Source organism: Sebastes umbrosus, chromosome 5, assembly GCF_015220745.1.
Source record: "Sebastes umbrosus isolate fSebUmb1 chromosome 5, fSebUmb1.pri, whole genome shotgun sequence".
Taxonomy (NCBI): Eukaryota; Metazoa; Chordata; class Actinopteri; order Perciformes; family Sebastidae; genus Sebastes; species Sebastes umbrosus.
The window spans coordinates 37,034,317-37,060,051 of record NC_051273.1 but is presented as its reverse complement, the minus strand read 5'-3'; the positions used below and the strand labels follow the sequence as shown (position 1 = coordinate 37,060,051).

At 41.1% G+C, this 25,735-nt stretch overlaps 1 protein-coding gene across 1 annotated transcript in view; it reads left to right on the top strand.

Moving 5' to 3' along the window:
• Positions 1–25,735, top strand: part of patj (PATJ crumbs cell polarity complex component) — a 188,088-nt gene that overhangs the window by 68,959 nt on the left and 93,394 nt on the right. Inside the window, exons 21-28 of the mRNA XM_037770302.1 lie at positions 2,791–3,099; positions 4,136–4,244; positions 6,223–6,286; positions 7,105–7,185; positions 7,296–7,367; positions 9,018–9,195; positions 9,907–10,017; positions 11,946–12,045. Of these exons, the coding sequence (XP_037626230.1) occupies positions 2,791–3,099; positions 4,136–4,244; positions 6,223–6,286; positions 7,105–7,185; positions 7,296–7,367; positions 9,018–9,195; positions 9,907–10,017; positions 11,946–12,045 (1,024 nt within the window). The remainder of the gene's footprint in view (positions 1–2,790; positions 3,100–4,135; positions 4,245–6,222; positions 6,287–7,104; positions 7,186–7,295; positions 7,368–9,017; positions 9,196–9,906; positions 10,018–11,945; positions 12,046–25,735) is intronic.

Here is a 25,735-nt window from a genome sequence, read left to right as displayed (position 1 = left end):
TTCGATTTCGGTGGTTAAAGGTCACTGTGACCTCACAAAACAGTGCATCACTCACACAAATGACACGAGGTAAGTACAAAAAACACCGTATTTACAAATCTCTACATACATACCGACTACTACTTTAAACTTGATCAAATAAATAAAAAATACAGTAGAATAGAATTAAAGATATATCTCTGCTGTGTGTCTCAATAACTATTGGACTATGTTCCTCATAGATAATGACTTTTGAGATCCTCTGACTTTTCATTCAGCGCCACCAACAGGTCAGAGTTCCCATTCGTTCATCACTTCAGTTTATGACAGAATACCTCTAAAACTAACTGGCCAGTTTTCATCAGCCTAGACTTTGAGATGAATACCAAAATGGCTCACTGACATACTAAATGGGAGTGTTTTAATATGCTAAATGTACACATGCTAAATGTTACAAACCAAACCTTAACATCCAATCGCTGGTAAAATGCATGTTAATATGCAAATTTCAACATGTTAGTATTAATGTTCTGCAAGGGCCTCGAAGCCCAGCCAGTACCTGAGTCTTTTAGACCTGACCTAACTGAACCCGTCTGTCCGTCTGTTGGACCTAAATCCAACCCAAAGCTGTATTTTTAGTTAGTTTTATCCATTACTGACCGTTAGCTCCCAAGAAGTTTAGACTGGAAGTTCATTCAACAAAACCACCTCACTACAACTTCTAGTCGTAGCATTAGGAACTACATATCTTTGAGCTTTGAACTATTGGCCGAGCAAAACAAATATTCTGAAGATGCCACATTATACTGCCTATTTTTCACTGTTTCACTGACATGTTGTGAACAAAACGAGCAATCAAGAATGTAATTTGCAGATTAATCAATAAGTAAAACAATTGTTAGTTGCAGCCGTGGTACAGATGCCATTTACACCTCCAGAACTGGTCTTATCAGTTTTTCCAGATCCAGATCACCTTAATACCAGGCGGAGATTGGGTCTAAAACACAACCAGGCACAGCAGCTGATCACCAATTATCACTGATCAACATTTTAATTAGGGCTGTCAATCGATTAAAATATTTCATCGCGATTAATCACACTTTTTTATATTTTCAAAATGTACCTTAAAGGGAGATTTGTTACATATTTAATACTCTTATCAACATGGGAGTGGGCATGAAAATGTAAAAATATAATTATTGGAAATCAATTGCCAACACAAAACGATGACAAATATTGTCCAGAAACCCTCCCAGGTACTGCATTTAGCATAAATCAATAATACAAATAATAAAAAAAATATGCTGAAATCATAACATGTCAAACTGCAGCCCAACAGGCAACAACAGCTGTCAGTGTGTCAGTGTGCTGACTTGACTATGATTTGCCCCAAACTGCATGTGATTATCATAAAGTGGGCATGTCTGTAAAGGGGAGACTCGTGGGTACCCATAGAACCCATTTACATTCACTGATCTGGAGGTCAGAGGTCAAGGGACCCCTTTGAAAATGGACATGCCAGTTTTTCCTCGCCAAGTTTGGAGCGTTATTTAGCCTCCTTCCCAACAAGCTAGTATGGCATGGTTGGTACCGATGGATTCCTTCACTCCAGCTTTAAAACTGAGCCCTGTTGAAACCTAAAAAAAACGCAAGTTGCGTTAACGTGTTCAAAAAATGAGTAGCGTTAAAACGAATTTACGTTAATGCGTTATATCACTTTAACTTTGACAGGCCTAATTTGAAGTATTGGACAGTAGATGCCACTGCAGTAAAACAAGTCCAGATCACAACATCTAGCAGCACACTGCCTCACTGAGACGCTGCAGAGAGACTGAACCAACCGACTCGTCATCTCAACTGTCCTCATCGTCTAATGGCAGAGATATTAAATGACAACGTCTTTTCATCTTATGAATATGAGGCCAGGCAGTCACGGCCAATACACATCAGTCTGCAGAACATCCTGTTAGCGTTATGAGCTCTCTGCTGCTGCCGCCGTCTGCTCCTCACCTCCATTATATGGCCCTGATGGGCCGGCTTCCCAGGCCCAAATTAAAAGAAGAGGAACAGAGTCCTTGACGATGAGGCTTCGTCGATGGAAATTAGCCTAAGTGTTGTCATTAATATTTCCCGGCGTGGGCTAATGTCTGCATCGTAATGTTAAGAACAGGATATCCCCTCAGTATCTGCTGAGGAAGGCTCTTTGGGGAGTTGGTGAAAACCTTTATGTGTTCAGAGATGAAGGCTAATGTTCAAAGTAAGTCAAGTTTTAGATTTAGTGTCAGCTGCGGTTTTTCAGTTTAGTTTCTTCACTGAGGAGGCAGCTCGAAGCTCCTGGGTCCTAAGGTCTGATGTATTTATGGAGTCTTTTCATTTACCTGACATCCAGGTTGTCCTAAATATATAAAAACCAAGCTCCAGTGGACTGATGGAGCTGTTTGGATGACAGACAGTATGGATTTTCTTTTTTATCTTTTTGGATTTTTCCCAATTTAGTTCTCAAATCTCCTCTGGCTCCGTCTCAAAATTCTTCATGATTTTTAAATTTAATTTAAAGTATTTTGAAGCAGAAGAAGAAGAAACTGGGGAGAGTTGGCAGGTGTCAGTATTCACTGGCTCCTAGTGGACGACTTAGCGTGTAAAGTGTTCTTACTTTTGCCATCCAGGTCACCTCTTAATGTGTTCCTTCATCGTCATCATCATCATTATCAGACTCATAGGAAGATGTTTTTTCAGCCACTATCTTGCTGCTGTGACCTTTGACCTTCCTCCCTGTTGATCAATGCTGTTCTACTATTGTTTATGTTTCAGGGTTTCGGTGACGGCTCCATCCTGCCGGAAGACCTTCGTCAAGATGAAGAGGAAGAAGAGGAGCCGGAGCTTATCCTTGACGGAGGTCTGCCTCGCTACGCCTCCTTCTCTCTGACCTCTGACCTCCTGCCTGTGGAGGATGGCAGGGAGATGGCGGTGGACGAGGAGGTGGAGGTGGAGGAAGAGAAGGAGAAGGAGGTGAAAACACAGGAGAAAGTGGAGGAGAGCGTGAGCTCCCTCCCCAGGAAACCTCCTCCAACGTGGGAGGAGTGGAAGCTCTCCTCCAGCCGGTCCAGAGGAGCCGAGGAGGTGAGAGTGTGGAGCGATAATACCGTAAATATATTACCTGCGGAGGATTCACTACCGTAACTTTACCAGGAACTCACACTTTCATGGTTGGCTTTTAATTTGAAACATTTGCAGGAAATGTTGAGCTTCAATGACGGTAAATTAACGGCAATCTAGACCAGATTAATAATAATAATTATTGTTATTTTATTTATGTAGCACCTTTCAAATCAAGGTTACAAAGACTAGAGGCCTGCGTGGGCCCCCAGCCAGACACCAATCTCTTTAAGCTCTCTCTGATACACACAAAAACACACACACACACGCACACTACTAAGAGGTACATTTATTATAAGTCTTAAACAAAAATACCAGTTCCATCAACAATCATGCCCACAATAGAAAATATCAGAATCAGAATGATCTTTATTGTCATTATACTCAGGTACGATGACATTTTGCAGGTTTCCTCAAAATAAGGAAATAAAAGCAGTGATAGCAGCAAAAAGATAGAACTAGTTAACTTAAATTTACACATTTACAAATTAACAGAGGTAGATGTTAATAAATAGCTAAGCTACGTGATCTAGCAGCAAATACGTATCGGGCACAATGAAAGGAGAGAAGTTAAATGAGCCAGAGTCTGACCGAAGCCCAGTCTAAAATAAAATGGGCCGAGTCCAGCCCGAATCAACTCTGTTGGCTCCCAACGGGCTCGCAGGCCTCTAGTGGTGGCTTGAAATAATTGTGAAAACAGTGTTGTTGTTAAGCAGAGAAAGAGTGGTGAGTATGACATGACTCTGTTGTTATACTTTGTAATTTACCACATTATACTACATTCTTAATATTTTTACTTTGCCTTTATTTCAGAAATTATCATTATAATCAGTGCTTTCATGCACATTTTGTTGCAACAGGCATCAACCTCTCAGTGATTTATTGATCCTTGATGTGCAGCTTTAATATCAGCATCATTCAATTTTCTGCTACTGCAGATTAATTTGGCATATTATTCGTGATTTTGAGTCATTTTCTTTCACTGTTTTCTTCCTCTCAGACTTGGAGCCGAGAGAAGCAGGAGGAGGTCAGCGAGAGAGAAGAGGAGGAGGAAGACCTGCAGAGATCTGACCGTGAAAGCATTGTGTCTCTAGGAAACCTGATTCTGGGTGAGAAAGTGAATCTGAATCTTTATTATCACCCTTTAAAGTCCTACAGAGAGATGTTACAGAAGGCCAGAGAGCACCTGGGTGAAGGGGATATTCTTTGCAAGATTGATTTGGTTTTAAAACACATACATAAATAACATACTTTCAAAACTATACACAAAAAATATATATCTATAATATAAATACAAATATATATATAAAGACCAAAAATAGTATTAAATTACAATAAAACAATAAATGTGGGTGGACCTTACTATTCCCTGAGCTTACCAACATACCCCACAGCTTTCTTCAACAACCAACACAATGAAGATCTCATCGAAACAAGAAGCATTTCATAAATTCTTTTGATCACTACAAATATTTGAAGATGTCGACATCAAAGTCTATTCAAAGTGTCAGAATGGTTTTTTTTGTGACCACGGAATAATTATGTTGTGATCAGAGAAAAAGCTGTTATGTTGAGATCACAAGACAACAAAGCGTCCTAGATTATTATGTGATTATCATCTTTGACCTTCCATCACTCTGAAACACGTGTTTTGGTTTATAGATTAGATATCAAGTTCAAACACCACTGTCCTGTTTGTGCTGCTCTTTCTCTGTCTGTGTGATGCATCTGATGTGTGGTAGAGGCGTCTAAAGACTCGTCCACACTGGGAACGTCAGCAGCGCGTGGCGGCTGCGTTACCTGTTGTTTTTTATTTTGGCGTCCTTGTTAACAGGTGAGAGCAGCCACACTGCCCGCATGAGACGCATGGCTCACGCGCGGCTCGGCTGCGTGTCAGCTGCGTCTCTTCTAGAGATTCGAGGTCTCGCCTATTTTTGACGCGTGCCGCGTGGTTCACAGCAACAACAGACAGTGAAGGTGATCTACTGACTGTATAATAAAAGCCCTCAAGGATTTTTTCTGTGGACAGAATTCCTTCATTTGTTAACATGAGGCTTTTATTCTGAAATATGTGCCGGACAGTGGTAGAACATGCAGAAACGTGGAGAGCTCCAAGAATGAACATAGTACGGGGTTTTAATTGTGGATTATTACTATTATTTACAAGTTACCACACGTTTCTTAACCTTTCTCTGTTTAAAATAAATATAAATGACATTTATAATGAAATGAAATGGCCATTATGAAAGGCAAACTCTATGTAGAAAGAAAGGGCTGACAGCAGCAGAAACGCAACTGACACGCAGATGAAATGCAGCTGGTCTGACCACTCCTGACGCTCCCAGTGTGGATGAAGCGTAATGCGGTGACGGTACACAGTGCTGCAAGTGTGTGTTAAACTTTCTAAATTCAAGCAGACATAAGGCGTGTTTCCATCCAGATGTTTTTATGTACATTTTCTTTTTGCCTATGAAAACGGCTGAATTAAAATATCGCAAAAGGTTTTTACTCTGAGGTATAAAAAGTTGTGTTGCATGTGACTGAAAATGAAGAGCTGACAACATCAGATCTATGTGCAGCGATGAGGAGACTGTAACCTTCCTCACATTAATACATGAAACAAACAGAAATGTCATATTTCCATCATGTTCTCTAGATGGTTTTTCACCGTTTGAGCTTTGACTGGAGCTCTTACTGTACAATCGTGTCCTATTCTTCTCATGCAGTGGTTTAATGGCAGCGAACAGAGAATTAGCTCCACCAGCTGTTTAGCTCCACCAACCGATGAACTCAAATTCACACAACAATACTGGATGCAAATAAGCATTCATTCATGTTTTATTTTTCAGATTTTCTGTAGATTTGAATAAAATTTGCTCTAAATGTAGATGGAAACATGGCTGCAGAGGGAGAAAGGGTGTGTGTTTGATATCCTGATATGAGTTTACTAACTTATAGTATGTGTGTGTGTGTGTGTGTGTGTGTGTGTGTGTGTGTGTGTGTGTGTGTGTGTGTGTGTGTGTGTGTGTGTGTGTGTGTGTGTGTGTGTGTGTGCATGTGCGTGTGCGTGTGCGTGTGTGTGAGCAGGTATTTCAGACTCCAGAGACAGTGAAGCAGACTCTGAACTCACTCTGACAGACACCGACACAGAGTCAGTATCTACCGCAACTCCACATCCTCCATCACCTCCTCAATCTCTTCCTCTTACTTTTCCTCCATCACGTCATCTTCATTGTCACCTCCTCCATCACCTCCTTTTGTCCCCTTCTCCTCTTTATTATCTCCTCTGTCATCGTCTCTTACTCCTCCACCTCTTCTCCGTCTCCTCCTCCTCCTGTTGTTGTTTCACAGTCCTGTGTCGCCCTCTTGTGGTTACGTATGTCAAACTATGTGTGTCAAATTGTGTTCAACAAGCATCTCATTAGTTTAAATCAGTCTGATTTTTCCTTGATGAATGTATCAATTAAACATCACTGAACCATTTTAATTTGTGAAAATTAACTAAACATGTTTCACTGGTAAAGTCGTAATACTGACAGACACAAAGTCTTTTTATTATCTTTAATTTTAAGGTTTTTCCATATTTGGTTTTGCCATATTTTTATGGCTGCACAAATCTATCTGATGGCAATATATTACATGTGTTGTGCATAATTTCAGACACATCTCCCTAAAATCCAGCCTGTCAGATTAGATACTTGGGACCTCCACCAGCTCTATGAGTTTGAACAATAATTGGCAGCACAGCATGATGACTGATCAGGGGGTCCAGTGAGAGGTTAATAAAGACAAACCTTTTTTTTTGTTTGCGCTGTTCCCAATTTCAACATTTCAATAACTGATTATAAGACATAGAAAACACACCAGTCAAGAAGTTTGACATAAAAAACAAGAAGTTGTTTTGCAGTGAATCTGATGAGAGAAATATCCTTGATGGAAAAATGTTCTTGTTGTTTTCTCTCCGTGGAGGTCCGTCAGGATGACTGACACTGAGAGAAGGGAGAGGCGGAGCCAGGGAGGAGCCTCTCTACCAATCAGAGGAGGCCACGGGTAGGAAACCTGCTTCACCTGCAGCCTCCAGCTAGAGCGGCTGCAGAAACCTGTAGCTAATTGTGTGTGTGTGTGTGTGTGTGTGTGTGTGTGTGTGTGTGTGTTTGCAGGGATCTTCCTGAAAGAGAGGAGGGGGAGGGAGAGGAAACGCCTGCCTTCAGTCACTGGGAACCCCCCCGCAGGTACCACACATACATTTAACACGTGTGGCGTTATTTCACAAGTTACTTCATAAAGTCTCAGTGCCATTTTTTAACATCTTCATGATGTGACCAACAACATTTATAATTCATTTTGGGGCTTTTCTTGTTCACTCATTCTATAGAGTGCTCCACGGATGACGGATTTTTGTAGACCAAACAGGAAGTTAGCATCGCCCTGGTTCCCTTAACAAACAGCCAATGGGATTGTTCCATTGGGTTTTGGATTATTGCAGAAAATAATTTCTGTGGCAAACACACGTTTATGATGCTTACACATTACGTTTCGTAAAATAATCTTCACAAATGAACACCACTTCTCTGATTTTTGAAGTGTGAATGCAGTCGCCAGAAGTAAAAAGTTAATGTTAGGCTAGCAACAAACTCCACCACGGTCGCATGAGCGTGAGTATACACAACAAGGCTGTAAAGGAGGACGAGTCGGCGTGATGACCTTTAGTAGTCTCATTTAGACACTTGTTAGCAACCGCCTTTTTTAAGACACATTAAGGCTTCAAAATTCATAAGTGGGATATGTATTGATGTATTTTATGTCGTAGAACAAAACGTTAAAATCTCTCAAGCTTGTGTTAACCACAGACCTGATTTCAGCCTAATTAAAAGGATATTATAGTATGGATGGCCTTTGAGCAAGGCGAACGGCGGTTTTGCACTCGGCGGCTCACGTTACCGCAGTCTTGGAAAATGAGGAGTCAGAGGAGGGGTACTCAGTTGGTTGCAATCTGCAACCACACCATTAGATGTCACTAAATCCTACACACTGTCCTTTTAATGAAGACCAGACTCTGAACTCACTCTGACACCGACACAGAGTCAGTATCTACTGCACCTCCACATCCACCATCACCTCCTCTTTTTTGGATACACCGATACCGGATCGGATATCGGGCCGATACTGACTCAAATAGCTGGATCAGAAGTAGTTTTTATTTAACATATTCTATGTTTATATACAATATACGTTACAGGAATTTTAGTTCCTGTTAAATCTTGACCAATTTGTTGCTGCATTAAAAAGGGTTTGTTATGTTATCTTTGTATTTATTTGTTACATTTTGTTTTGCAAAGTTATGAAAGCGATGATTAAATCCAGCCTGATGTTGTCTTACACATAACAGAATGATCCCAGTCACTTCCACACAGTGAGGCATACAGCTGATTAATTAATCACTGGTATCGGATCGGTACTCGGTATTGGTTGGTACCCAAAGCCCAGGTATCGCTATCGATATCAGCACTGAAAAAGTTGGATCGGTGCATCCCTATCCTCTTTCTCCTCCTCTTTCTCCTGGATCCCCCTCCTGTCACTTCTCCATCACCTTCTTTCTTCTCCTTCTCCTCTTTATTATCTCCTCTGTCTCCTTTCTGTCATCTTCTCTTACTCCTCCATCACCTTTTCTCCCTCTCCTCCTCTTTTCCTGGTTGTTTCACAGTACTGTGTCACCCTCTTCTGGTTACATTTGTCACTGTATGCTGGTGTCTACTGCCTGCTGTATGTGTTGTACATGGATGTCAACAGGCACCAGTCTGTTTTTCCTTTCTGAATGTATAAATTAAACATCACTGAATCACCACCATTTCGGGCTAATTAAGAGTCTTTCTCCCCTGCAGGGTGGAGGTGTGGCTTGAGGAGGGTCAATCTTTGGGTCTGAGTATCGTGGGAGGTCATCATGTCATCAAGCGTCTGAGGAACGGAGAGGAACTGAAGGGAATCTTCATCAAACAGGTTTTAGAGAACAGTCCTGCTGACAAAACACAGTGTCTGAAGACCGGAGACAAGATCCTGGAGGTAGGGCTGGGTCTAATGCCTGGATCTAATAATAATAATACACTTCATTTGTATCGCCCTTTTCTTAACGTTACAAGTGCTTCACAACAGGAACACAAATACAACTAAACAATAATAATAATAAAATACAATATCGGTAAATAAATTGCAATGAAATAAAATTCACAGAGACATAAAGCCTGTTTTTTTTAAAAGAATGTATTGAGAAGAGATTTAAAAGTAGTGATAGATTTAGCAGACCTAATCTCATAAGGTACTGTAAGTCGTTCCAGAGTTTGGGGGCCCGGACTGCAAAAGCCTGATTGCCATTAGTCACCAGTCGGACTCTGGGAATGATCAGAAGGTCACTATCAGCTAATCTAAGAGGGCACACGGGTTCATAAGGGGTTAATAGATCTTTCATATAATTGGGGGCCTGGTTATTTAAAGCCTTGAAGGTCAGCAATACAATTTTAAAATCAATGAAAAATTGAACTGGGAGCCAGTGCAAGGAGGCTAGAGTTGGAGTTCTATGGTCTTGTTTTGTTGAACCGGTGATAATCATAGCTGCAGCATGCTGGACCAGTTGAAGACGATGGAGGGAAGCCTGGGCAATACTTCTTAATACCTGGGGTTAATACCTGGGTCTACAGGGTCACACCTGAGATAGGGGTAAAGTGTCTCATCTCAACATTGTCTAATGTGTGTGTGTGTGTGTGTGTGTTTGTGCAGGTATCGGGTGTTGACCTTCGAGTGGCCAGTCACGAGGACGCGGTCAATGCCATCAAATCAGCTCCGAGCCCCGTCATCTTCATCGTCCAGAGCCTGTCCGCTACTCCACGGGTACTAACACACACACACACACACACACACACACACACACACAGTAAACCCTGTTCAGATAGGATGAACATAACAGGAAGAGGTGGGGAATAGAATCTTCACTACGCTTGTCTGTAGTTTAACTCATCATTCAGGACATGTTAACCATGGTGACATTACAGAACATCATGGTCTGTAATGTACATGGACAAACAGCGGGACAGAGACATAACAGCAAGACAAAATAGTTGAAGGGGAGGCAAAGATGCTGTGCGGGGTGATTTTGAGTAAAAACAAAAAGTCAAACCTGAGCACACAGACATGAAACACATTGATATCATTCAGTGTAACTTACCACAATATCAAGATGTCCATCCAGAATATACGTCCATAAATCCACTTAAAAAATCAGAGAGAACTGAGAATCATCACGTTTTAAAGTTTTCTCCAGTATCAAAGTAATCCAGTGATGGTTGTCCTGGGTACACTGCAGTAGCAGTAGCAGCAGCAGTGTAACAGTAACTGCTAATAGCTAATTCAGCATACTTATATTGGAGACTATTTGACTAAATGTAATCAAATACAGACATTTGTTGAGTTTTTACGGGGTCTTTCTCTCCTGATGGTTTGAATATTTTTCTGTTATCTAGTCAAGTCAGTTTTATTTGTATAGCCCAATATCACAAATTTGCCTCAGGGGGCTTTACAATCTGTAAACAACCTCTGTCCTTTACAGTATGACACTTGCAGAAAATACCCTTTTAACAGGGAAAAAAATGGAAGAAACCTCAGGATGAGCAACAGAGGAGGGATCCGTCTTCCAGGACGGACAGACGTGCAATAGATGTCGTGTGTACAGAGTAACAACATAATGAAAATAGAACACAGACAATCAAACAAATGAAAAAAATGGATATATATATATAAATATATATAATGTGAACTTATATGAAGAGATGGATCCAGGAGGAGGTCAAGGGGGAGACAGAGAGAGAAGCACACAGCAGTGCTTGTGGGGTTATTTAGAGGCAATAGCTTAAATTAGGTTAATATTATTCTCGTTGGAAGGACTACTAGGCTTAAACTCTACATCTAGACTGAGACCGACCCACCAGCTGGATAATAAAATAATTACTAACTAACTAATGAAAGTTATGGCAAAAAGATGGGTTTTGAGTTTGGATTTGAGTTTTGGATTTTGAGACTGTATGTTGGTGTTAGCATGTTAGCATCCATTAGATCAGGAAAAAGCATTTTTGACTTCCTCCATTTTCACAATAAAGTACAAGGCCGTCGCTCCGGACAGGATTTAAATGAGAGGAGGAGCAGCCAGTTCAGAGACCAACAGGAGGCTGTAATCATTACTGTAAACATATGATGTTAAAATCACCTCTTCTACAGACATCAATCCAGTCTGAATGGGGTTTAACACACACAGTGAGCGTACACACACATTACTAACATATAATGTAAATGTGGTACACAAGTCTCACAATGTGTGTGTGTGTGTGTGTTTCGGCCTGTGTCTCTAACACCTCCCAGCTACAATAAACACAACGCAAAGAGGACAGAGTCTCTGGTAAGAACAGAAACTATACCTCACATTTGGTTTCAGGCTACAGAGTTAAGGTTTTTTATTTAATTGTAAAAGTTGGAAGTTTTTACTCCAAAATCCCAAACACACCAACTCCATGAGCTCTGTGGAAAGATGGATGGATGTCACAATACGTCCTCTCGTCTCTTCCATCTTTATCTTTAAATGAGTCACAAACAAATGAAATAGAAACAGTCTGACGTTGTTAGTGAAGTCTCGTCTTTCTATGAACATCAAACTGTGAGTCCAGCAGAGGGCAGCACAGCCTCAGCACACTGGCTCTCACACTGGATATTTGCCATCAAATGTTGGGACACAGATAGGTGACCAAGTTTAATTGTTTCCACCTCTGCAGACGCCAGGTGCAGCCCTGCCCCCTTTGAGACAACCCCCACCCTACAGACCTCCCAACCAATCACAACAAGAGCTGAGTTTGGAGCTGGAGCAGGCCAAAGGTCAGTAAAGACACACACATATATATATATACTGACACTCCTCCATCGGTCCAAACTAGTGGGCAACTCCAGGGCCTGAGAAGTGAAGCCAATGCTGAAGTATCTTAAACCTGCATTCTTTCTAACAGCCAGCAGGGGGCGACCCCTCTCGTTGTAAAAGAAGTCTGGTTGTATAGAAGTCTATGAGAAAATGATCCTACTTCTCTCATGATTTATTACCTCAGTAAACATTGTAAACATGAGTTTATGTTCTTAATCTCTAGTTTCAAGTCTTCTTCAATACAGCATGATGTTCATTTAGTAAATGATGGTTCCATTTAGAGTCAGATAGACCATAAAGCAGGGGATGCTTTAGGGCGTGGCTACCTTGTGACTGACAGGTCACTGCCACTGCGTTGTCCGGTCTGGGAGTTGTCCGTGGTTTCTTCTTAGAACTTTAACCCTTTCACACTGTGTTTTCACTTCATGGAAGATAAAGATAGGGTCGACGATGTTGCAAAGCTAGCATAATTTGAAAGTAGCATCCTCTCAGGAGCTCCGTCTAAAATGTCTTATCCAGAGTCCGGTTGTACTTAGCTCCAACCTCTTGTGTCACTTCTGGTTGCAAAAAAAACAAGATGGCGACGGCCAAAATGCCGATAGTGGAGGCTTCAAAAAGGCAGTCCACAAACCAATGGGTTATGTCACGCTTAGATACAGTCTATGGTCCAAACACAGCCTGCAGGATCAAACCTTGAATCCTTGAGTTGAAAGCAGTTGAAGTTGTGTTCATTTGAGGTTTTCTATCAATCCAGAGGATCATATTCACCTGGTGACGAATCTGATATTGATGATACTAAAACATGCAGTATTCCTGGTCTGAGGACTGTGATGTCAGTCAGTCCATCCAGCACTGTGGTTTAGATTAAAGTATCTCAACTACAGGTCAGATTTCCTTGAAATTCCAGAATAGAAAATCCCATGAAAGTAAACAATCTTGTTGAAAATGAACAAGAAGCTGAGACAACAATCAGACTGAAATACAGCCAGTACAGTCTTTCTATTTGTTACACAGTTTGACGTCCAACCTGAAACCTTTTTTTCCAACTTCACTGCTTCTGTATTCGCTGCACTCTGTAGGGCAGAATAAATTAGTTCCCACAATGTGTTTTATTTGAGACATAAACGTAGTAAGTAAATCATTCTTTGGTGCGTTGTTTGTTTCTGTGGTGGCTGTAATGACCACTGCAGTGTTCGGGGGGGGCGCCTGCAGCTCTGTACACTCTTAAAATTCACATCGTCCGCTCTCATAATGATCAGCTGTAACTGCAGCTTCTTCTCTGCTGGATGAACTCGGCAGTAAATGAGCGTAACGATAATGTTAATGGAGTTTCTGTTCTATACCTATAACCAATTATAGTTTGATTGATAGCTGTCATAATGCAGCACAGTCTGACCCAACTTGTTCTACTCATCTTGTTCTATGAAACGTTCTTCCATCTCCTCTGCTGCTTCATTTCATTAACTTCAGCTCTTCATAAGTTATGTTAGTAATGTTTTAAAATGTTTACCTTTTTTATAAGATACTGGGAATGTCCCTTTGATGTTTTTTTTACCCCCCAAAAGTCATTTGATATTGTCTTGATCAAATATCTATATTTTCCTTCATAATATACCGACACACTTCAAATACATTTAAATAAATAAAACCAATCTTAGATATATTTGATAAAGGAGCAGCTCTGCATTAAGAGTCTGTCTTGCAACATTCCTTAAATATTGACCAAAGGCTCCTGTCCTAACATCTCTAATGCTCTAGTCCCTCTCTGGAGACAAACAAGATTAGCACTTCTAACATTTTAGAGAATAATAAGAATGCAGGGGGCCTTATCAGAGTGTTGTTGAAGAAGCCTTGGATGCAAAGACAGAAGAAGCTGTTGTCTTTATATAGACCACAACTACTTGGTTTTATTCAATAGAAATTATAAATTGTTACAAGTATTCAAAACGGATAAAAATGATGAAAAGAAAAGGCTGAACTGAACTGCCACTGCTCAAGTCTGCAACAAGTCTAAAATAAAAGCATGCAAAAAGAAAAACTGAACTATCTATAGAAATAACTGCTCACAATCAACTGACAAAAAAAAACCCACACTAAAAAAGTAGCCTTTCTTCTGTTCTACTCTGGAGCTGAGGGTGTTTCCAAGCTGGCTGAACGGCAGGCGGAACTCACATATATGGTTTCTCTTAGTCTAAGCATAGCGTGCACACATGGGGTCCGTGGCACTCTGCCAGGGGGTCCGCGAAATAATTTGCTATAAATTATAAAATTGTGCTGTATCATTAAAAAGTGCATATCTACATCTGGGGACCATTTGCACCAATAAAACAAGCATATTGTGTCTATAACTACCACCATGTTAGCTCTGGGCCAATAGGAACTCTGATATGACTGTGACACATTACGACAATTTGACAAGAATCTGTCACTTCTTTGTTATGATAACTTCTGTTATGATTTGTTCAGAGCTTTCGGTCAATGATTTGAATAAGAAGCGATACGTTCATTGTTTTAAAGTTGAAGCACTTATGAAAGTCAGCATTAAACTGGTCATTTTTAAATGTGTGGAATCATTAGGACATTGGTATTACAGTGATATGATTCAAAGAGAAATGTATTTCTGTTTATCACTATGAAACAGGTCTGAAGTATTTATGTTAAAAAGGTTTTTTCTAATACAAGGAGTTCCAATGACTAAGAGTACAAATGGTAGTAAGCATATGCTGAATTACATTTATCATTTACGATTAATTGTCCTGATTATGAGGGGGTGGTCCTTGGAAAAATGTTCTTCCCTGGTCCCAAAAAGTTTGAGAATCTCTGCATTTGAACACTGTATTCTGATATCCTAAAAACACTGTGCTCATTAATCACTCTCTCAGTTTCTTAAAATAAATTTCTTTTGTGGCTGGCTCGCGTAGGGAACAAAAGGTTAGGAGGGTTAGTAGGATAGGAGGATACAAATCATAATAGCAATGGTCAGTAACCCCCATTTGATTCTGTCATGTAATGGTATTCTTAACAGTTATAATTTGTTCAAGTGATCCTAGTGCTTTAAAAAGTTTATTTATATCGGCACCCAAGTGGGGTTAAAGTAACTGACGGTCCACTTCTGATTAGGGGTTCCACATGGTGTTGAAATATGTAGAATTGTAACTTCCATGATTCCATACCCCACTTCATTCTTTTTCCTTAACGCCTCCTAATTGGCACCAGGTGTTTTTCTGCCATTGGGCCTTACCTATAACGTATGCATCTGGGGATAAAGAGTAGGGATCCCTGTTACTGTATGACATCTGGATCTCTTCCCAGTGGGAATGTGTGTCGCCCTGGGTAATCTTAGTCATTACTACAGGAGTCAGACTGATATTATGGAAGACAATTCTCTTGTTTGGTTGTTAGGGACAACAGTTGTCTGGCTACCCATCTCTCATCTATGTGCGTGTAATATGTCACCTCACGTGTGTGTGGCTAACCATTGCATCTTAGTCCATACTTCTGCTGGTTGAGATGACTTGAAATAACTTTTGACAAAGTCCAAGTCTCTGAGCTCTGAGATACCATCTGGTTCCTTCATAATATTTCTCACCATGATTTATAGCATTTATTAGTCTTTGCTCAACTTCTTTCTTGGATGGGCCGTTGCTATAGATAAACTTATCTATTAATGATATACAGTATCTACATTGTTTGGGGCTCTGCATAACGGGGGGAATTGGTTGCTGTAGCTAAAGCCAGGCTCAGACTACAGGAGATTCACCCCTCCCGACTATCGGAGGATTAATCTGGTCTGGGACCTTGGTCGGTACCAATGTTTGTGAGGGGTTTACAGCTCCAGTCTTAAACCTCCCGAACTGTTTGCAAACTCATTGGTGCCATCCCGATAATTTCAAACATGTTTGATATTTAGGAGTTCAAATCTGGCTGATTATGCCAGTACTTCCTGAGCAGGACCACAATAGCCAATGAGACACACAAGCCAGAGCTTGACGGTGTTGTGAAGCAACGGTCAACATTCTAGCCCTTGAGGCTAGCGTTAATATAACGTTAATATAACGTTAATATTAAAATCTCACCTCCAGTTCTTGCTGAGGAATAGACCACGTCTCCCCAACCATTCTCTTATCCAGACTCGTTTAACCTTCTGCGGGGTTTTTTTTGCTCACTGAAAAGCATTACTAAAGCAAGTTGTTGCTTCCTCTGGCACAATAATCTGAATAATATCCTGTAGTGTGTGTGATGCGCCATTCTTTTCAAATCTTGTAGTGTGTGCATGTTTGAGATTAGAGAGAAGAACATTGCTCGAGGTCAGAGTGGAATGCCCTGTGTGTGGTGCAAGGGATGGGCTGTGCAATACCTTTTACTCTAGGAAATCTGCCTGCCTGTGCACATGCCTTACAGCTCATAGTTGGTGCTTGAGTTCTTTAGCTTTACATATTTTAACACAATTGTTGACAAGAAACTGCAATACTTTACATGTGCCTGTGTGGCCTATACCTTGATGTATTGTTTTCAGGTGCTTCATTCGTTCTCTTTCTGGAACTATTGTCTGATCTTTCCATGGGTGTGGTCGGTCTAGTTTTAGCGCTCATGGTTTTGTACGTTCGTGTTCTGGCCAGCACATCCACCTCCCTATTTCCTTCTGTCAAATAGTTCTTGGCATTGGTGTTACTTTCAACTTTTATCCATTTTATTGTCATCCTCTGCAGGTTTCTGCTATTATTCCCCATGCTTCTGCATGAGTCAGGGTTTTTCCCTTAGTATCTTTAAGTCCTCTTTGTTTCCCATAGTGCGAGTTCCTCGTTTCCTGCCTAATATCTGGTATGCAATAATCACTATCTGTCACTAGAGCAAGCTGTCTAATGTGTTTTCTTTTACAAAACAAGAGAGCCACTAGAATGATGGTAGCCTCGCCTGTTTGGGCTGATCCTTCAACTATTCCTTTTTTGGTCCATATGGTTTGTTTAATTTCTTTATGACATATGACCAATGGGCAACTTCACCTTGTTTACTTCTGTTAGTGAACACGTGAAAGGTACAAAAATGGGAAGGGTAGTTTATTTGGTAGTTTTGAGATCCTATGTCCCTCTCTTTTGAAAACTATCTGACTGTCAGTCAGGACTAAGTCACATTTCCCAAAGATGTACAGTAGATGGATTTGGTTTGAGCTAGCTCCCTGAGGGGCCCATACAATCGGTGGATTCCTGTGAGGGTTTGTTCCTGTGGGCTATATTTCGGCTCTGGAGGCTTAAAGGTGCATGATAGAAGGAGGCATGGTGTGTTTGATCCTTGATTTTTATATTTTATGGAGATCCCTTTTTCTACTAAGTCTGTATCCACTAACAGTGGTTTGGCTTTGTTCCTTTGTTCTAACTGCATGTAGAGGGGCTTCCTTAAGTTTCTCAGATTGGTTGATGTGATGTTTTGTTTTCTGAGCATCCCTTCACCTGTCCTGAGTTTTCTCTTTATTTTGTGTAAGGGGTCTGCTCCCTGTGAGAAGCCTCTCACATGGTTAGCAATGTACTCTACTTTTTTGAGGTTTGGTAACATTAGTTTAATGACTGTTTACATTCAGGTCAAATTACTTTTATGACTCTAGTTATGTCTTTTGGTAGATTGCTACCAGGCGTAGAAATATGTTTGTGAAGGTTCTCAGTTATCCAGGTCATGGTATCCGAGGAAGGGTTAAATCAGCAGCAACTGGACTTGGTTACGTTCTTGAAGACGTTTCACTTCTCATCCAAGAAGCTGGTAGGGCAACCCAGGAATTTAACCTCTGTGGGGTCGTTAGCAGGATAATAGAAACCACTCAGTACGTTGGTGCTCCTAGGTGTGACCACTGTAGTTAAGGGTCATTAGAGTCAGCTGATGTCAGGTGGGAATGACTGTCCAGTGAGGTCAAGTGTGAATGGTTGTTTAATAATAATAATAATAAATGTATTTATATAGCACTTCTCTCAATAGATTTTACAAAGTGCTTCACAAGACAATAAAAGCAGATAAATAAAGTAAAAGATATGGTAACTGTTAAAACAGAACATCAGATAATAAAAGCAGATAGAGTAAAACAAATATGGTAACTGCTAAAACAGAACATCACAGAACATATCAATACAAATAGAAGTGGTAAAATGGTAGGACAAGTTGATAAAACAAATATACAGTATATATACAAAAATGTGTATAAATGTACACATGCGTCCAGAAACGGATGTGTACAAACATATATTTATACCCTTCTACTTATAGGAATGCTATCCTAAAAAATGTGTTTTCAAAAGTGTTTTAAAAGTGGATACAGAGTTAGATGATCGTATCTCTATAGGAAGTTGCATTCCAGAGTTTGGGAGCCCTGACAGCAAAAGCCTGATCGCCTCTTGTCACAAAATTGGACCTGAGAACAGCAAGAAGTAGCTGATCAGATGATCTCAGACCACCAGGTGTATAGGGTGTTAAGATATCCAATATGTATTCTGGGGTCAGACCAAGTTGTACTTTAAAAAGTGAGTAATACAATTTTAAAATGTATTCTAAATTGTAGGGGAAGCCAGTGCAATGATGCCAGGACTGGTGTAATGTGCTCCCTTTTATTAATGCCCATTAGAAGCCTGCAGCAGAATTCTGAACCAGTTGTAGTCGTGAAAGTTGCTTCTGACGGAGGCAGGAATACAAGGAATTACAGTAATCCAGTCAGAAAAAATGAAAGCATGTATGACTTTCTCCATTATCACTGACTGACAGAAAAGATTTATTCAAGAGATTGTTTGTAATTGTAGAAAACAGGCTTTGAACACCTGTCTTGACCTGCTTTTTCAAAGGTGAGATTGGACTCCTAGGTTTCTGGCAGAGTGTGTGGCATAGGGAGCTAAGGAACCCAGCTGGTGTTTAAGCACTTTAGTCGTGCATTCTGGACCAATCAATAAAACCTCCTGGGATCTCCTGGGAAGGGATGCCAGGACAGCATTGGAGGTGGAAGACAGGTGATGCCTTAGGCCTCCTCCTCTGTTGAGTGATGGCTTCTCTACTTTGGCATGGACGGCCTCTTTCACATCTTTCCTCCCTGTCCAAAATATGCACGTTATTCTCCTCAAAAGAGTGTCCCTTGTCCTTCAGGTGTAGATAGACTGCTGAGTCTAAACCTGAGGAGTTGGCCCGTCTGTGTTGAGCCATCCGTCTGTTTAGTGGTTGTACTCTGATTGCTATCAGAGTTAATCCTGTAGTTTGGGCATTGGGTTTTTAATCCGCTTTGTACTAAGTTTTTGTACTTTTAACCATTACCTGTTCGGGCACCATGTTAGCTGGTTCTGATGGGCTCCAAAATCTAAGTGTCAATCCAAAGCCAATAGCTCCTATTGGTTTGGTGCTATTTAACCATTCACAATTACTCCCTTGGGGATCAAGTTACTTCTATGCTACCTCCCTGCCTAGCTGCTAGGTTGTTAGCATGTACCGGGGGTGAGCGAGAGTACAAGAGGCCTTACCAACGTGTTGTTTAAGAAGCCTTGGATGCAAATGTAGAATGTATACGTATATATATAATGTGGGTGCGTGCGTGTGTTGGTTCAGAGCTGACTCGTACAACTTCTGAAAGTGACCATCTGCCATGTTGAGAGAGAGACAGGACAGAGAGAGAGAGAGGTCTGTTTGTTGGTTAGTAAACACACACACAAGCTGTTTTGTGTGTGTTGAGTGGTCTCCTGCCAAATAGCAGTCACTGACTCTGAAATTAGTGTCAGCTTTTCAGCTCTCTCTCTCTGTCTCTCTCTCTCTCTTTCTCTTCCTCTCTGTAGTCAATTCAATATGCTTATTGGCATGAATGTAACAAGGACAATATTGCCAAGAGTCTCTCTCTCTCGCTCTCTGGCTGCATTTACACTGTAAACCTGAAAACTCAACTTTGATATAGTGTGATGAAGATGCTCCGAAATCATCTGAAGATAACCTAAATTAAAGTTTTCAATCTGTATTTTAGTAGGGTATATCTACTGGTTTATTTCATATAAATATTTCATTTGTATTTATAGTACAACATTACAGTCTAAATTGCCTGTATGTATGTATGTATGAATGAATGAATGAATGAATGAATGATAGATAATGCTCGACGAGGTGTCCATTAATGGAAAACATGGAGGCCAGAACCATCCGACGCACAATGAAACTCCATTAACTCCTGATATGGACACATGAAAGCTTATACCATGGTCATTTGCCAAAGAAAAGAAAATGAAGATCATACATTTATATTTTCATGCCTTTTCAAACCAAAATCCAAAGTTATTCACAAGCCATAGCTCAGTTTCCCTGGTAACCCAGAGGGTTTGCTTATACCTGAAAAAATCATTACCATCCAAGGAGGTTCCTATGCAATAGAAACGTTATTCACTGCTCCAGTAAATAGGATGAACCCTAGATACGACTCGGCATGAGAGATATTTCTAGTCCGCTCAGCTCATAGAGCTATATTTATATATATATATATATATATATATATATAAACTGGGGAAAAAAAAGTTCAGAAACTTGTGTTTGGTGGATTATTTCTCTGTTGTTACAATGCTAATTGGCATTGTATCTTACATCATTGGAAAGCCTGTTTATTTACCTTCACAATGATGTCCAACTTGTAAGGATCATGCATTTGTGGGATGAGCAGCACAGCTGATTATGTGGGTAGCGCCCAAAACAAATTGCCAAAATGCTCTGCCAATGGTAAACAGTGTATTTTCATAAGGCTACCAGGAAGCCTGCAATGACTGCCCTTCACCGTCAGGCCCGTTGGCGCTGGTGTCGACAACACAGACAATGGAACCTGAACATGTGGGGGAATGTCATGTTCAGTGATGAGTCCAGGTTCTGTCTGCCAAAGTTGAATGGCAGGTCAAAGTATGGAGACGACGCGGAGAACGCTATGCTGATTGTTGCACTGATGGAGTAACAGCTTTTGGTGGGGGCAGTGTCATGGTGTGGGGGCGGCATCTCCCTCACTGGCAAAACAAGGCTTGTCATCATTGAAGGCCATCTCAATGCAGTGAGATATCGGGATGAGATTCTGCAGCCAGTGGTGATCCCATATCTCCACAATCTGGTACCTAACTTCATCCTCCACAGAGCCAGGGTTATCACAGACTACCTCCACAATGTGGGAGTAGAGAGAATGGAACGGCCTGCCAAGAGTCCAGACCTCAACCCAATTCAACACTTGTGGAATCAGCTTGGGGGTGCTGTACGTGTTAGAGTGACCAACACAACCACACTGGCTGACCTGCAACGAATCCTTGTTGAGGAATGGAACGCCATCCCACAGCAACGTGTGACCAGGTTGGTGACCAGCATGAGGAGGAGGTGCCAGGCTGTTGTGGCTGCGTATGGATCTTCCACCGCTACTGAGGCTCCTGACGGTGGATTAAATGAATAAAGTGTAAAATAGCCAATATGTCTTGTTTGTTCCTTGTTACTGATAGAGAGTTCAATCATCCAATCCACCAAACAACTCAAACAAGAGTCAATACCAACAGGAGAATACACTGTTTACCATTGACGGAGCATTTTGGCAAATTTTTCTTGGGCGCTCCCCACATAATCAGCTGTGCTGCTCATCCCACAAATGCATGATCCTTACAAGTTGGACATCATTGTGAAGGTAAATAAACAGACTTTCCAACCATGTAAAATACAATGCCAATTAGCATTGTAACAACAGAGAAATAATCCACCAAACACAAGTTTCCAAACTTTTTTTCCCCAGTGTATATATATATATATATGTATATATTAGGGCCGTCAATCGATTAAAGTATTTAATCCACGATTAATCGCAACTGCATTGCAAGTATTGAGGCTTTATGTTAATGAAATGTACCTGAATTTGTGAATATGTAGGATATTACCATGCAGTCTCCCGCCGTTTTAAAAAACAACAAGGCATGTTTATTTGCTTATAGAGCAGGGAAGTGAGATCCGATCACAAGAGGTCACTCAAGACGCATGTGGTGATGCATTTTAATTTCAGGTGTGAACTGACGGGTTAGAGGCTTTCCACTTGTGATCGGATCACTCAAGACAGAGTGTATCAGAGTATTTAAGTGTATTTAAAGTATCTCAGAGTTCCTCAGTACATCTCAGTCTATCATAAACTATCAATGTAACTCAAAATATCTGTTTACCTCAGAGTGTCTCAATTTCTCGTAGAATGTCTCAGTACATCTTAGAGTTTATCAGTTTACCTCAGAGTATTTCACTTTATCTCCAAGTATCTCAAAGTACCTCAGTATGTTGGTGTATTCTAGTTTATCTTAAAGGGACTATTTGTAACTTTCAGAAATGCTTGTTAACAGCGACAACCTTGTGCCGTTAAGTCAACGAAAGTCAGCGTCGGGCTCGCGCATGCTCGCTCTAAATATACCTGAACGAGCGTCGCTCAAAACAGTGAGGCGACACACGTCAGCTAAAAGCACAATATCACTCTATATTTCAGCTGCTTGGCAGTAATATTAGCTGACCAGACGAAGGTCTCTCCATGAACATGATTTAGATCTGATCCTAGTGTTGGCTTTTCCTGCCTAAGTGCAGGCTGAAGCAGCGGGGCTCTGCAGCATGTCTCCCTGCTCTCTCCGCCCGCAGCCGACACGGCACAAGAACCACGGGAAACCTCTGTTGGTCTGTAGGAGCTGCAGCATTTATTTCTACACAAACGTCACTGAACATTCACTAGATATTCTATAACTCTTCTGCAGTGTGGAGTGAGCGGCGCGTTCACGTCTAGAGGTGGAGGACGCGCGCTGTCTGAGTGAAGGAGAGCAGGTAGCGGAGACGGGGCTCCGGCTACACGCGAGCGTGCATATGCGAACGCGCAGGTGTGTGCCGGACACCGCTACATGTATCCGCTTAAAAAGTTACAAACAGTCCCTTTAAGGTTTTCAGTTTCCCTCAATTTCCTTCAGTGTATCTTTGTTTTCAGAGTATTTCAGAGTATCTCACTTTATCCGCTTCACACAGTGATGTGAGCCAATTAAACAAGTGAAATGCCAGTATTTTGTCCTCCTTGATTTTGAAATGTGGGATGTGCTACCCTATCACATGTGTATATGTGTCTCAGAGTATCTCATGTATTGTATTGTGTTGTATTGGGTCAGTTTACATCAGAGTTTCTCTCAAATTATGTTGGAGAATCTCAGATTAGCTCTGTGTTTCTCCAAATGTCTGCAAGTATCTCAGAGTTTCTTATTTTATCTGGCTGTATGAGTATGTTTTGGTGTTGTACTCTGAGGCTAGCATACAGGCTATCAGTGTGTTAATGTCTGTGTTTCTGTCTTATGCAGGACTTGTTTGAGCCAGCAGTCCCTCTGTCCCGTCCTTGTTACAGCACAGAGTGGAGGAACGTCTTTATTTACTTTTATTCCTCTGGGCTCTCTTCAGTCTCTCTCTGTCTGCTTTTGGGGGTTTTCTTGCTGCCTCTGCCTCCCTCTGATCTCGGTGCGTTGGGTTTGGTTGGTTTGGTGCGTTGGAAGCGGGCGGACGGGGCTGTGGGGGATGTTTTTTTCCTGGCTGCTGGTTGGAGGCTCAGCTGTTTGTCGAAGGAGCTTATTTGCTGCGGTTTTAATGGGGTTTGGTGTTTATGGTGCAGGGACCTGAATGGAAGATGTTCCTCTGACTGGATTAGTATTTTTATTCTGATTGTCCCCAGGTGGATTTTATATTCTTGGCTTCTGTACCAATTAATCTTATTTTCATTTTCATTTCTTTGATAGATTAGAAGAATTTGGAGATATTTTACATAACAGATTCAGCTGGAGTAGCACACATATACTCTAGCAAGTAAAACCCAACTACAACTTTTTGAATCAAATTTATACTGGAATTATATTACCTGGGAATCTCTTGTGATTTAGGACTTTACTCTCCATGTCTGTGGTTCATGCAGCAAAAAGAAAACTCTGTATTTCGGTCATATTTACTGACCACTATCCCAATGATTTATTTATAAAAACATAACAAGCCACAAACACTGAGCAGAGGAGCTGAATTTGATGCTGTAGAATGTCTTTGGTTTGGGGTGAAATATGGTCAGTAATATGTGGTGGAATCTTTTTAATGTAGAGATTACAAATGTGTTAAAGTGTGGAATACTTCAATGTTTCAATGATACATTTCTCACAATGTTCTTAAATAAAATCAAATAGGCCATTTTAAATTTAAAGAAATCATTTATTTTAATTTGTTGTTTATTTCAGTTTGTAATATTTGACTGTTAATGACAGTAGATGTGACCAAAGTACCAATATAAATATGAACACTTGCTTTTACTAAATAAAACATCCTGTTAAAGCCAACATAAACTAAAGTCTCGAGCAGATTCATTAACATAAAGATGATAAATGGGAACACGAAGGCTCAGTCCTCATTGTTATTACCTTCAGACTCTGAGATAGTTAAGGGCTCAGTCCTCCTTTGTCTTTAGCCTGGACTCTGGGACTTTAATGCAACAGTCCCCCTTGTTCTTTAGTCTTGACTCGTGGGTAAACTAAGCCTCAGCCCCCCCTTGTCTTTAGCCTTCATTCTGGGACAAGTAAGCTTCAGTTGCCCTTGGTCTTAGACTTGGACTCGGGGACACCCAAGGGTCAGTTCCTCTCTGTCTTAGCCTGGACTCTGGGACAGCTATGCTCAGTCCTCCATTGGCTTTAGCCTGGACTCTGGGACAACTAAGGCTCAGTCCCTCTTGGGCTTTTATCTGGACTCTGGGACAAGCTAATGTTCCATCGTCCAATGTCTGTAGCCTGGACTCCAGGAGAGCTAAGGCTCAGCCCCCCTTGTCTTTCACCAGGACTCTGAGACAGCTAATGCTCAATCATCCAATTGTCCTTTAGCCTGGGAGTCTGGGCCAAGCAAAGCTCAGTCCTCTGGTAGCTTTGCCTGGAATGTGAGACAGCTAAGCTTTGGTTAAAATTCTGGGACAACTAAGACTCAATCGCCTCCTTTTCTCTAGCCCTGACCCTGGGACAACTAATGTTAAATCCCCCTCTGGTCTTAAGCCTGGACTCTTGGACAAGTAAGCCTCAATCCACCCTGGTCTTTATAGCCCAGAGTGTGGAACAGCTAAAGCTCAGCCCATCTTAGTCTTTAGCCTAAACTTTGGGACAGCCAAGTCTCAATCTCCTCCACAGGTCTCATTTAATAAACGTTGCATACGCACAATAAAGGGCTGGAAATGTGCACTCTCTAAGCACATTGAATACATTCAAACCAGCAGTGTTTTTGTGTTTGCACTAAAGAGCATAACTATTCCATGAGCACCTTTCAAAAAGATATAGCCAACTCAAATCTCAAATGAACTTCCGCTCAATGTTTCATCAGCGCTGTCTCACCATCACATTCCCCCCATTATGGTTTAATGTGGGCGTGTAGAGGGCGGGATGTGAGGCTGATCCATGTGCGCACATTTCAAAGTTCATCTGGGATTTATAGAAAGGAAATTGCGCACTGGCAGGTAGGGCTGGGACGATTCATCTATCTCCTAATTCAATACTAGCACGATACTTGGGTGCCAATTCGATATGTATTGCGATTCTATAAGTATTGTGATTCAATATTGCAATTCATTGCGATTTTTGTTATTTTTAAACACTAGACCATGGGAAAAAGTTGAATCAT